At 39.9% G+C, this 12,601-nt stretch overlaps 1 protein-coding gene across 10 annotated transcripts in view; it reads left to right on the top strand.

Annotated features, from left to right (window-relative positions):
* Positions 1–12,601, top strand: part of shi (dynamin-1 shibire) — a 116,347-nt gene that overhangs the window by 46,854 nt on the left and 56,892 nt on the right. For 6 of the 10 annotated variants that reach the window (XM_076186444.1, XM_076186443.1, XM_076186442.1 and 3 more), the window contains exons 7-9: positions 1,679–2,024; positions 3,473–3,630; positions 10,540–10,620. In XM_076186444.1, coding sequence (XP_076042559.1) covers positions 1,679–2,024; positions 3,473–3,630; positions 10,540–10,620 — 585 coding nt within the window. Of the gene's footprint in view, positions 1–1,678; positions 2,025–3,472; positions 3,631–8,239; positions 8,258–10,539; positions 10,621–12,601 lie in introns of all 10 variants that reach the window. The other 4 variants (XM_076186448.1, XM_076186445.1, XM_076186450.1 and 1 more) reach the window with 2 other exon arrangements.

Raw genomic sequence — 12,601 nt, 5'->3', positions numbered from 1 at the left:
GAGTAATAATAAACACAGAAAATGCAATCAAGCCAGTTCACAGAATTTAGGGGTTACTCAGCTACAACTACAAGATAAATGTAATTGGGATACCAATGCCGGCATCCTCATACATCTGCTTGCACCTCGTGACACCTATGTAGGCATTACCGTATGGAAGAGGATGAGTAGCTTCATGGAGGACTTGAGACTGTCATTCTGTTTTGTATCTGTCATATTTCCATTGTATATACATATACCAAAGGCTCCCCCCCCCCCCACACACACAAGGGAGGTAGCTAAAGTCAAATGGCATAATTCCTCTCCCACCCACTTCATCCCCACCCACTCCACTCCCATTCACCATCCCTCCATCCCTCCCTCTTTTCTTGGCTCCTCCTGGGTGATGGGTCATTCCTGCATCTTGCCCATTGCCCTGGGTATTGTATTGAGGTGAATTTATAGTTGTGGTGCTTGACTATTATTATCCATCATCTGTGCCAAGATAGGAGGGAGGGAGGAGGGTGAAGGGGAGTGGAATATATGGGAAATGAAATGGGTGGGAGTATTTCTATGCCTTTTTCTTTTTGGCTACCCCCTGTGTAAGGGGAAAAAAGCCTTTGGTATATGTATGTATGTATCTGTGTAATTGAGAGCTGTGATGATATGGTCAGGGTTTAATATAGGGAGGTAATGTTTGGATAGGTTAATGATGGGTATTGCTCTGTAGGAGTGTAGGGGACCCCATTGTATAATCTTTTGGTTCTTAAAGAGGTGACAAGGAATGTTTGAAGATGTCTGTCAAGGCACTTATTGCTTCAGGGGCCACATGTTTCAGGAGGTAGATAACATGTCTGACCCATTGCATGAAAGTTTTTCAGTTTCTTGATGGCACTTTCTTCTTTTCTGATAATGTAAGTAATGGCAATAAGGAGAAGAGGGGTAGAGTATTTCAGAGATTTATTGAATGTAGATGCTCAGTGGCATAGCAGGGAGTGTCATAATTTGTGGTTTAGGTCGAGGTGATGGCAGTTCGAACCCTGAAGTCAGTGCATTGAACTGAGGACATGTTTCATTAGATTCCTTGCTACAAAGTCCTCTGTAAGGGGCATCATCCTAATCTCATGATAGGGGGAGTTCAGAACATTCAACTGAACCATTGAAGGTGGAAGAGGATAGGGTGGGACTAACTGTGGCAATGGAAAAGGCTAGGAATGCTTGGACCATACAGCACTTGCATACAAAAAGCATTAACACTCGGATCACAAAACAAACTCTACAAGACTGACCACCAAATACCTTACTCCATCAAACCCCTGTAGACATTACCCCCACAGGAAAATCCTTTCCAAGAGAAGAAGTAAGAGTCACACTAGCATTAGCCATACAACATTAGTCGTACACATTTGGGTCATCATTCAACATTAAGACAATACCACCACAGGAATAAAAAGAAAAAGAAAAAAGGGAGCTAAGACACAGAACACATTATTTTACACTGTTCTTTCCCCATAACTATGTCAAGACACCAAAACAATATTTCCTTCTTGAGTAACTTGTGCCAATCTGATGGCTGGTGCTTGTTACCTGGGAGATGTGGGTCTACTGTGAGAGATCTGGGGCAACAGATAGATTGATTAATGTGCACATGTATATAGTTCCAGTGTAAACAATAACAAAATATTTGTTTCTGTTTCAGAATGATCCAGCAGCTTCAAAATGATTTTGAAAGAAGCATTGAAGGATCAGGTTCTGCAGTTATCAACACAAATGAATTGTCCGGAGGTGCAAAAATTAATAGACTCTTTCACGAAAGGTTCCCATATGAAATTGTTCGTATGGAGTTTGACGAAAAGGAACTAAGACGAGAGATTGCTTTTGCCATCCGAAACATCCATGGTATCCGAGTTGGTCTGTTTACTCCTGATATGGCCTTTGATGCTATAGTAAAGGGGCAGATAGCTCGTCTCAAGGAACCTAGCCTTAAATGTGTCGACTTGGTGGTTCAAGAAGTGACTAGTGTTGTTAGAACATGTGCAATGAAGGTAAGGCTCAGGTTATTACTCTTGGAATATTTAATTTTAGAATATAGAATCCTGTACACATGTGAATGGTCTATACATATTTTCTGATGTTTTCAATGAGGTTTCAGTATACCATTATAGAGTCCATTAATTCAACTTCAACCACCCGTTACCACGTATGCTTGTCTTTTTTAAACACTGCTAGAGGTGTGGAAGGAGTGAACATGAGGGTCAACCTAGGATGAGATGGATGGATGGGGGTAATAGGGGCTTTGGGAAAGAGGGGAATGTCGGTTGAGGAAGGACGGGAGAGGACAGAAGATAGGAGTGAATGGAGAATGGTTTTTGTATGGATGATTGCTGTGATGCATGAGGTGGAATGGATGGGGGATGGGGGGGTGATAGAGTATGTGTGAGAAATAAATTGATGTAGCCTGAAGGGATTTCTCCCAGTCTTCTCCTTTTCTGCATGAGGGGACGTAGAGGGGAGGTGGGGGTGCCGATTTAATGAAGTGGCCTTACTCTGGATGTGCTGTGTCTTGCAACACTGCTTCTGACCCAGGGCAGTGGCCGAGATGCAGGGATGACCCGTCATCCAGGAGGTGCCAAGATAAGAGGGAGGGAAGAGGGTGGAGGAGAGTGGAGTATGTTAGTGATGAAAAGGGTGGGAGTAGTTTTATGCCTTTGTTTTTATTTTTGGCTACCTCCCTTATAAGGGGGAAATAGCCTTTGGTATATGTATGTATGTATCATCATCCTTGTTTCCAAACATGTTTCTAATATTGTCTCACCACAATAGCTTTTATCAGAAACCTTGTACCTCCCTACTACTATCAGCTCTTCTCACATTTTAGCATGGAGATCCCCTAGCACCAATACTTTTTCACACCTGGAGAGCTGGCAAGAGGCAACAGCTCTCCTCTCTATATCACTTTGAGCCGGTGACATGAGACATTTACACACTTATATAACATAGACAATAATCCAAAGTTTCTTCTCACAAACATCTGCTGGAGGTTCCAAGGACCATTACCAGTCACTGTGGTGCTGTGGGCTTTCTATTTAGTGAAATTTGAAGCAACAATTGATTGATTGACCTCCATGGTTGACTTACACATAGGGCATACTACTATTTTCTTAGCCAAAAATCAAAGGTTGACCCAAACATAGGATTGACTTGTGTTGTTGCAGTAGATAAATCACCAGTAAAACTGTTCACAGTTGTCAAAATTGTTAGTGTTATTTCAGTAGTTATATAAGGTACCTGTGATATGTTTGGATTCTATCTATGTACCAAGGGCTTTTCCCCCTTAACAAGGAGGTTGCCAAGTCAAAAGGCATATACCCACTCCCACCCATTTCATTCTAGATATCTGGGGGGGGGGGGAATAATGGATTGTGATAAAAAAAGATATTGAACAAGAGTTTAGAAACTCAGCTGTATTTTTTCTTTTTTGGTTTCTTTATAGATGTCACGCTATCCAAGACTGCAGGAGGAGACAGAACGTATTATCAATACTCACATCCGAGAACGAGAACAGTTGTGCAAGGAGAACATTCTTCTCATGAACGACTGCGAGTTGGCATACATGAACACCAACCATGAGGACTTCATCGGGTTTGCCAAGTAAGTGCGAGCCTTCTGGGCTTCATCACTTGCACCTGGTTATACTTCTCATGCTCTGCTTCTTTCTTCTGTGTCTTCTCTCCCAGCTATATTCTTTTAGTTTAACAAGGAAGTCTAATTTTCTGAACATGTTTTATGGATGTAATGGGCTTGTTAAAGGAAGTATGAGCATTATTATTATTAGTTCATTTTTTTCTATTACGAATATTCAATTCGCCATTACCTGTTAAGTGAGGTGGCTAGGCATGGGAGAGGATTATCCTTTCCTTTTCACACTCATTTATGTTACCATGTGAAAGTTGCACTTCATTGAGTTAGGGGTGGGGGAGGAAAAGTGAAATACATACATACATATACCAAGGCTTTTTCCCCCTTCCAAGGGAGGTAGCCAAAAAGGGAAAGGCATAAAAACACTCCCACCCATTTCATCCCTAAATACACTCCACACCCCTCCCACCCTTCCTCTCATCTGAGCACCTCCTGGATGACGGGTCATCCCTGCACCCTGCCCACCGCCCTGGGTCAGAAGCAGTGTCGCAGGACACAGCACATCCACAGCAAGGCCGCTTCATTTAATCGGCGACCCCCCCTCTCCGTCCCCCCTTGCATATAAGGAGAGGACGGGGAGAAATCCCTTCGGGCTGCGTCAAAACTCACTCACACACACTACCCCACCCCCCCGCCCATTTCTCCCCATGCAGTCACAACATCATCCATATACAACCATTCTCCACTCACCTCTGTCTTCCGTCCTCTCCCTTCCTTCCTCAACAGACATTCCCCTCTTCCCCAAAGCCCCCTTCACCCCATCCATCCACCTCATCCTAGGACGTCCCCTCATGTTCACTCCCTCCACATCTGCCTTCCAAACCTCTTTTACTAGTCTTTCTTAACTCATTCTTTCCATGTGTCCAAACCATCCTAATATTCTTTCATCAACCCTCTCTCCCAAATCCTTTTTCACCCCTGTTCTCCTCCTCACCTCCTCATTTCTCACTCTATCTAGCCTAGTAACCCCCACCATACTTCTCAGACACCTCATCTCAAACACATTCAAACTCCTTCTCTCTTCTTCTCTTATGTTCCACGTTTCTGCCCCATACAGTGCTGTTGGCACAATCACTCCTTCATACAGTCTCCTCTTCGCATCCATTCCCAAATGTCTATTTCTCATTACACTCTTTAAACCACCAAGGCATTTACTCGCTTCTCTCAATCTACATTCTACCTCCACCTTCACTCCACCTTTTCCTGCTACACTTGCACCCAAGTATCTAAAACTATCCACTTCCTCCAGTCGCTCTCCCTTAATGTTCACTTCCAGTCTACTGCCACTTTCACCCCTTGTACATCTCATCACCTTACTTTTACCCACATTTATCTTTAGCTTTCTTCTATCACATACTCTCCCCAAACTCTGCCACCAGCTTCCTCAATCCCTCCTCTGACCCTGCCACAAGCGCAGTGTCGTCCGCAAACAACAGCTGGCTCACCTCCCACTTTTCTCCATTTTCTTTAACCATCTCCAATCCCTGACTCACTACCCTAGCATTCACCTCTCGCACCACCACCCCATCCATGTATAAGTTGAACAGCCAGGGCGACATAACGCATCCTTGACGAAGTCCCACCTTTACTTCAAACCACTCACTCTTTCCATTTCCAATCCTAACACATGCTCTACTACTCACATAAAAACTCTTGACAGCTCCCAAAAGCTTTCCTCCTATCCCATAAATCTGCATAACCTCCCACAGTGCCTTTCTGTCTACCCTATCATAAGCCTTTTCCAGATCCATAAAAGCCCAAAAAACATCCTTCCCCTTTCCTATAGCTTTCTCACATATCTGTCTTACCACAAAGATCTGATCTACACAACCTCTACCCGTCCTAAATCCACACTGTTCCTCACCAATTACTCCTTCTGTTCCTCTCCTAATCCTCTCAATTAAGATTCTCCCATAAGCCTTCCCTACTACACTCAACAGGCTAATCCCTCTGAAATTACTACATTCACACTTGTCCCCTTTTCCCTTGTAAAGAGGAACTATACAGGCACTACTCCAGTCCTCCGGTACTCTACCCTCTCTCCAGCAAACATTAAATAATCTCACCAAACAGTCCACCATCACTGAACCTCCCTTTTTCAGACATTCTGCATGACATCCATCCAGACCAGGTGCCTTACCTGCTTTCATCATCTTTACAACTGCTTTCACCTCATCCTTCCTTATTTCTCCTCCATTCTCCTCACTCATCACTCTCATTTTCTTCGTATTTCCCACTGCAGCTATCTTTCCTTCCCTATCCTCCTTCACATTCAGCAACTCCCTAAAATATTCTGCCCATCTTCCCCTCACTGCCATCTCTTCCATTATCAACTCTCCATCTGTACCTTTTACCTTTTCTTCCCTACTTGATTCGCCTCCTCTTCCTCTCTTAATTTCTTTCCAAAACATCTTTTTATTACTTTCAAAATTTTCTGTCATACTCCTACCCCATTTCACATCTGCTCTCCTCTTTGCCTCCTTTACCTTTTGCTTTACTTCTCTTTTCTTTTCTTTGTACGTCTCATATGACTCCCCTGTCCTCTTTTGTAACCAATCTGTGAATGCTCGCTTCTTCTCTTCTACAACCTTCTTTGTTTCCTCATCCCACCATTCACTACCCTTTCTTCTATTTCCCCCTGTCCTTCTTGTTCCACACACCATCCTTGCACACTTTAAGACTCCCTCCTTGAACCATCCCCATTCCTCCTCCACACCCATCTCTGCTCTATCCTTTACTCCCTCCCACTCCTCCTTCAGCTTCTTTTCGTACTCCTTCTCCTTTTCCTTTTCATTCAAGGAGTTCACTCTAAGAACCTCCCTACCTTTTGTCCCTTTCTCCTTTTCCTCTATCCTTCTCCTCTCCACCTTCCTTCCACTTCTGATCTATTCCCCCACCCTCTCCCCTTAGCACATGTACATCCTTAACTCTTCCTATCATAATCCTATTTACCACTACATAATCCATTAGTGCTCTATCTACCACCCCCCCTCCACCACCCTCTCCCATGTGTACTTATGCTTGACTTTCTTCCGAAACACTGTATTTGCTATCATCAGCTCTCTTTCTAGACACATTTCCACCATCAACTCTCCACTACGATTCTTTCCTGGAACTCCACACTTCCCAACCACTCCATCGATTGGACCATTTCCCACTCTAGCATTTAGGTCTCCCAGTACTATTACATTGACATTTCTTCCTAAACCCTCTATGCACTCATTTAAATCTATCCAAAAGGCCTCCCTTTCTTCCATGCTCTTCTCACTGCCCGGCCCATATGCACTTACAAAGACCCACATCTCCTTTCCCAGTTTCACCTTCATCCACATTATCCTTGAGGAAACCTCCTTCCACTCCACTATCCCTTTACCTATCTCCTTACTTACTAGAATAGCCACCCCTTCTCTCCCTCGCCCTCTCTTCACTCCTGATAACCTCCCACTTACACTCCCAAACATACACTCACCCTTCCCTTTCAACTTAGTTTCACTCAAAGCCAACACATCCAACTTTCTTCTCACAAACATACTACCTATCTCTTCCCTTTTGCTCTCATCTGTACCACATCCATGCACATTAAAAGACCCAAACCTTAGGGTGTTGGCCCGAGGCCCGCCAGCACCCCTTATGCCTTTTCTTTTTGATTTAGGAATTTGCCCCTTGGGGCTACAGGGAGAAGGATACCTAGTCCCTCTCCCCGTCCCTTTCTTCTCGCCTCTTACGATCCAAGTGGGAAAACTTGGTGGCAGTATTCTTTTCCCCCACCACTAATATTATTATTATTATTATTATTATTATTATTTTTTTTTTTTGAGTGTGTAGATGGGTTCATTTTAATAGCTATTGGGAGTTTTTGTACTTCCTTTTTCAAATAGACATTTTATATTATAAATACACAGAATGTTTCTGATCAAATGATAAGCAGGTGCTGGAATGCAATGAAATTCATGTCGTATAATTCTTGTGTGGCTTCAAGCTTGTTATATTTATTTAGTTTTAAACATGACAGAATTGCAGAAGCATTCCTTAGCCATTGTTTGATGTAAATTTGATTTTATTTATGTTTTATTTTCAATTAATTTTTTTTTTTTTGGTAGTCTAAATTATTGAATATGAATATTAGATCATTTGGTTTTTGCCTTCCACTTAGCTCATTTTTATTTTCAAAGTTACATCAAAAGTGACTTGTTTGGTTGTTTTTCTTGAACACTGAATGTTATGATCAGTTTCCTTTCCCATTTTCCTCAGTTGAACAAAGTTGAGCTCTTTGCATCAGGTGTCTCAATATATGCTGGATTTTGATCACCTGATTTGTGTATTTGAAGGAGATGATATCTAGACTATGTGTACAATGGAAGCTTAGCATTTAAAGAAAGATTTATTTGCATGGAAAGTATGCAAGTGTGAGGAAAGTCAAGTTAGTGGCTAGACAGTTAATGATTCAAGGCTTTTGACACAAGATAGTTATTCAATACTGAAATGCTCCACATTGCACAGTCATCATATCACTGGGTTGCAGTGCTAACTTGGAGACCTCTTTGTTTGTGCGTAACACCAGAGGGCCTAGTTTGCAAGAGTAAGTGAAATTATTGGGCTGAGTTAAGCGTGCTACTGCAGTTGTGCTGTATTTAAACTTTTTTTTTTTTCCAAACCACTTGATATACATTTTTTTTTAGTAAGTTTTTTTGTTTTGTTTTTACTAACCATGTAAATGTTTTATTCTCTTAATCACTAATCAGTACATAATCACTTACCCCTTTCATTACTTGTATGATTTCTGAACTACATGTGTTTGATCCTAATCACCAATAACATATATGATTATTTTTATTTGTTTGAAAAACTTGTATTTAGATATATGTAAAAAATTAGTTCATGTTTCTCTTTAAGAACATAATTGTAATAGTTTTCCCAGTTGCTAATATCAATTTTTTCTTCTAACCAAACAAATACCTTTATTTTGATAATCTTTATAACTTAATGTTTCCTAAAGAATTGTGTTTTATACTTATGAAGCTGTTTATAGGTTGTATTTCCACCCTGTCATATATGTTATTAACATTTCACAATTGTTTCCTTGTGTTTGATTTTGGCATTGTATGCACATTTTTACTTGCAATCCACCCCCTCCTCCCACTTCAGATTGATAAGAATCTGGAAATCAATAACAACATAGCTCATTCTTGCACTGTAGGTGCAGTATTATCTTGTTCGGCACAACTTCATATTTTTTTAGGATTGAATTAGATCTGGCACAGGCATTTTTGCCTGTCACTCTTTCATCAATTTATTACACACGAACAAATTGCTTAGATTTGCTGTAAGCTTTGTATCAAACTATTGAATCACAGAAATACCACATATATAGCACATGAGATGTACAATAATACTATTTTTCTTAGTCACAACATTATCTTCCTTCTCTTTCCATGGCTACAATTACAAATTTGTTACGTACTGATTTGGTTTGCTGAATAATGAGTTGAAGAGCTTTTATCAAGTCACCCTGAGGCTTTGCTGCTACTGCTGTTGCTGTTTATTTTATTGCAGCTGCTGCAGCCATTGCTGTTGTTACAGTCCTTACCACTGGCATGCAAGCAGATAAAGGCTTTTGCATTGTTTTCGAGCAGCTTTTTCTTTTTTAAGCACTTCATTTTCTGCTTTTATGCAACCAAAATATTTTGTTTTTGAAAGAGTATATTTATAAGATCAGTGCTTTGATATACTAGGAAGTAAAAACTTACTTTAGATTGACTAGTTTTAAACTATTTAGATACAGGAGTTGAATTAAAGTAAATTTCAGGGTTATATAAGGTAACAACAAAATTAAAACCACTGGTAAAGGCCTTTAAAAGTGAATATCCAGAAATATTGTCAGACATATCTCTCCTCCAAAGGGAAATGATTGAGCAAAATGATAATGTAATTTTTGTTAATGGGAAATTTCAATTGTAAGTTAAATTAGAAGTACAGTAGTCCCTCGAATAACGTGGGGGTTAGGTTCCTGAAATTACCGCGCATAACCAAATCCGCATATGCTGATATTTCATATTAAATACCGGGGTAAATCTTTAGTTTCGACCATGGGAGGAATATAGCAATAGAAAATTAAATATTAATTTTGTAAATTAAAATGTATCACTGTAATATGCAATTTTGTGTGCGGAAATGAAAAACAAAAAAGGTGCTAAAACAGATTTTTTAAGTAACGAAGTCGTGTACGACGGATGGTACGCCATGTTTGTTATGGCAGATGCCGACGTTGAAGATATGAAAGGATGATAAATTCGTCTAAGGTAAACTAAACTAAACTATCCTAACCTGTGTTTATTAAATCATTACCTGCAAATTAGATGTCATCCGGCTCGTCCTTGTTCTCGTCGTTGTGAGAGACGTTGGCGGGCTTTTCAACCACTCTCTCAGCTTGCAGAGTATACAAATTAATATTTAATTTCCTATTGCTCTATTCCTCCCATGGTCGAAACTAAAGATTTACCGGTTAGATTAGTTTAGTTTACTTTAGACCAATTTATCATCCTTTCATATCTTCGACGTCGGCATCTACCATAACAAACATGGCGTACCATTCGTCGTACACGACTTCGTTACTTAAAAAAATCTGTTATAACGCCTTTTTTCTTTTTCATTTCCGCACACAAAATTGCATATTACGGTGATACATTTTAATTTACAAAATTAATATTTAATTTTCTATTGCTATATTACACATGATGCATAGGACATACCACTTCTCAGTTTGTTCAAAATGACAATTTTTTCTGATAATGTCATACACTTCCTTTCTCGCTTAGCAATTTTTCCAGCCTTTCCTTGAATCTTTTGTCTTTGTTGGCTTAGAGGAGGGTATCGGTGCCATGGGAAGAACACGTGGAGGGGAATGAACACGACTTCCAGAGCAATTGACCAGCACAACGAATGGTGAGAGACTAAGGAATGGGTCACCGCACAAGTTGCGGGAACAGGTAGAATCAAGCGCACCGCTAATGGATTGCAACCAACAAACAACAAACAATCTTAACTTTACATAAATGATCAAAGTGAGACAAAACAGCAATAATGAAATATTGGAAAGTGGAATATAATAATAAAATAAAATGAAATGAATATAAGTAAAATACAAAATATATACAGTCGTTCCTCAGATAACGCGATTTATTGTAACGCCCCGGAGGTTGACACGTGACCTCAGGCAGCCACCCACGGTTTTCCCCTCACCCCACACCCTTGTTTGAGCAGTTCCCAGTGTACATAATGACCGCATTATATGAGGATCAACTGTATATGGTAAAATAGAAAGCAGTCACCACAAATGTTTGCGATGTTGCCGCGTGTGTGCGTATGCGTGCCCAACTCTGTGCGAATTTTAAAACAATTTTCTACATTTGAGATGGTTTTGAAATAAAATCCGCGTATGATTGAATCTGCATTATTCGAATCCGCGTTATTTGAGGGACTACTGTAATGGAGAGCATGTTGTGATGGAAATTCCTGGGATGGCATTTTGTTGAATATTGCAGTGGAAGATATAGTAGGTAAAAGACAATATAAGTAAGATGGGAGAACATGGTATTATTGACCTCTTGATGTATGCATGACCAAAAGGAAAAAATGAATGTGAAGCATTTGAATTCCACATGTTGGACAAAGATAGAGCCGAGAAACAAAATTGTACAGTCAAGGCAGATTCAGTTTTAGGAAGACAAATTTATTAGGATTTCTCCATATATATATATATATATATATATATATATATATATATATATATATATATATATATATATATATATATATATATATATATATATATATATATATATATATATATATATATATATATATATAATATCATATCAAATAGATTGGAAATGAAACTAAGAAGTGGACAATTTTTTAAAATTTTACAACTTGGGTGTGATCAGATGTGAGCTAGAGAAAATTTGGAAAAAGAATCAATTTGTTTATGTGAAAACTATAAGATCAAGTGTATGCCATGGATGAAATAAAGAATAAAAGAAATGAAGAACAGGAAGAGAAGTTAATATTTACAAAATCAAAGAAGAGAAGGAAACTTTCAGAAGAGTGTTATTGATAAATGTAAAGGTGAAGCTAAACTATTCTATAGGTTTATCAGCGATAGATTCAAACACAAGGAAGGATGAGATGCTTGGTATCCTTTGTGTGATGGTTACATGTAGGGTAGTTTGAGTCTTCAGCCAAGCCTATTCTGTGCAGGTACTGTTGTAGAGCTGGGTGGTTTCTTGAATGCAAATGTGCTAGTGTGTGTCTTGCTTCTGGTTTTGCCTTTCATGAGAAGTATTTTTCTGTAGGGCTGATGTAACGGAGGGGTTTGTTGGAGTATTGTGTTTGTCTTGAAGAGCTTGTTTTGTGATCTGAGTGCAAATGTGCTTTTGTATGGATGTGCTGTATGATACTGGTGGTAGGTTGTTTTATGGCTGAGTATGTATGATGAATGGGATTGGTGAATTGGGTTGAGGGCTCTTGCATAAAACTGTGAATATATCATTTTCATGTGATATTCCATTGAGAGGATTTTGGTTTCTGAGTGTAGGTGTTCTAGTGGGGTGGTTTTGGTGGATCTTGTCATTATTCTCAATGCTTTATCTTTATAGTAAAGTGTCTGTTTTGTTGATTGTTGGGACTAAAGCTGTAGACGTGAAGATGAGTGGTTCTATATAACCAAAGGAGTTCTTCTCCCATATAAGGGAGGTATGCCAGTCAAGGCATGCACCCACTCTCATCCATTCCACTCCCATCCACCACTCCAGCTTCCCTCCCACCTTAGCTCCTCATGGATGAAGGGTCATCCCTGTGTCCTGCCCACTGCTCGGGGCAGCATCCTTCTGTTGTCCAAAGCACGTGCTTGAGATTGAAGATTTTA

Source organism: Oratosquilla oratoria, chromosome 6 (genome assembly GCF_046742065.1).
Source record: "Oratosquilla oratoria isolate Oo_2021 chromosome 6, ASM4674206v1, whole genome shotgun sequence".
Classification (NCBI taxonomy): domain Eukaryota; kingdom Metazoa; phylum Arthropoda; class Malacostraca; order Stomatopoda; family Squillidae; genus Oratosquilla; species Oratosquilla oratoria.
This window is presented reverse-complemented; position numbering and strand designations above follow the sequence as displayed.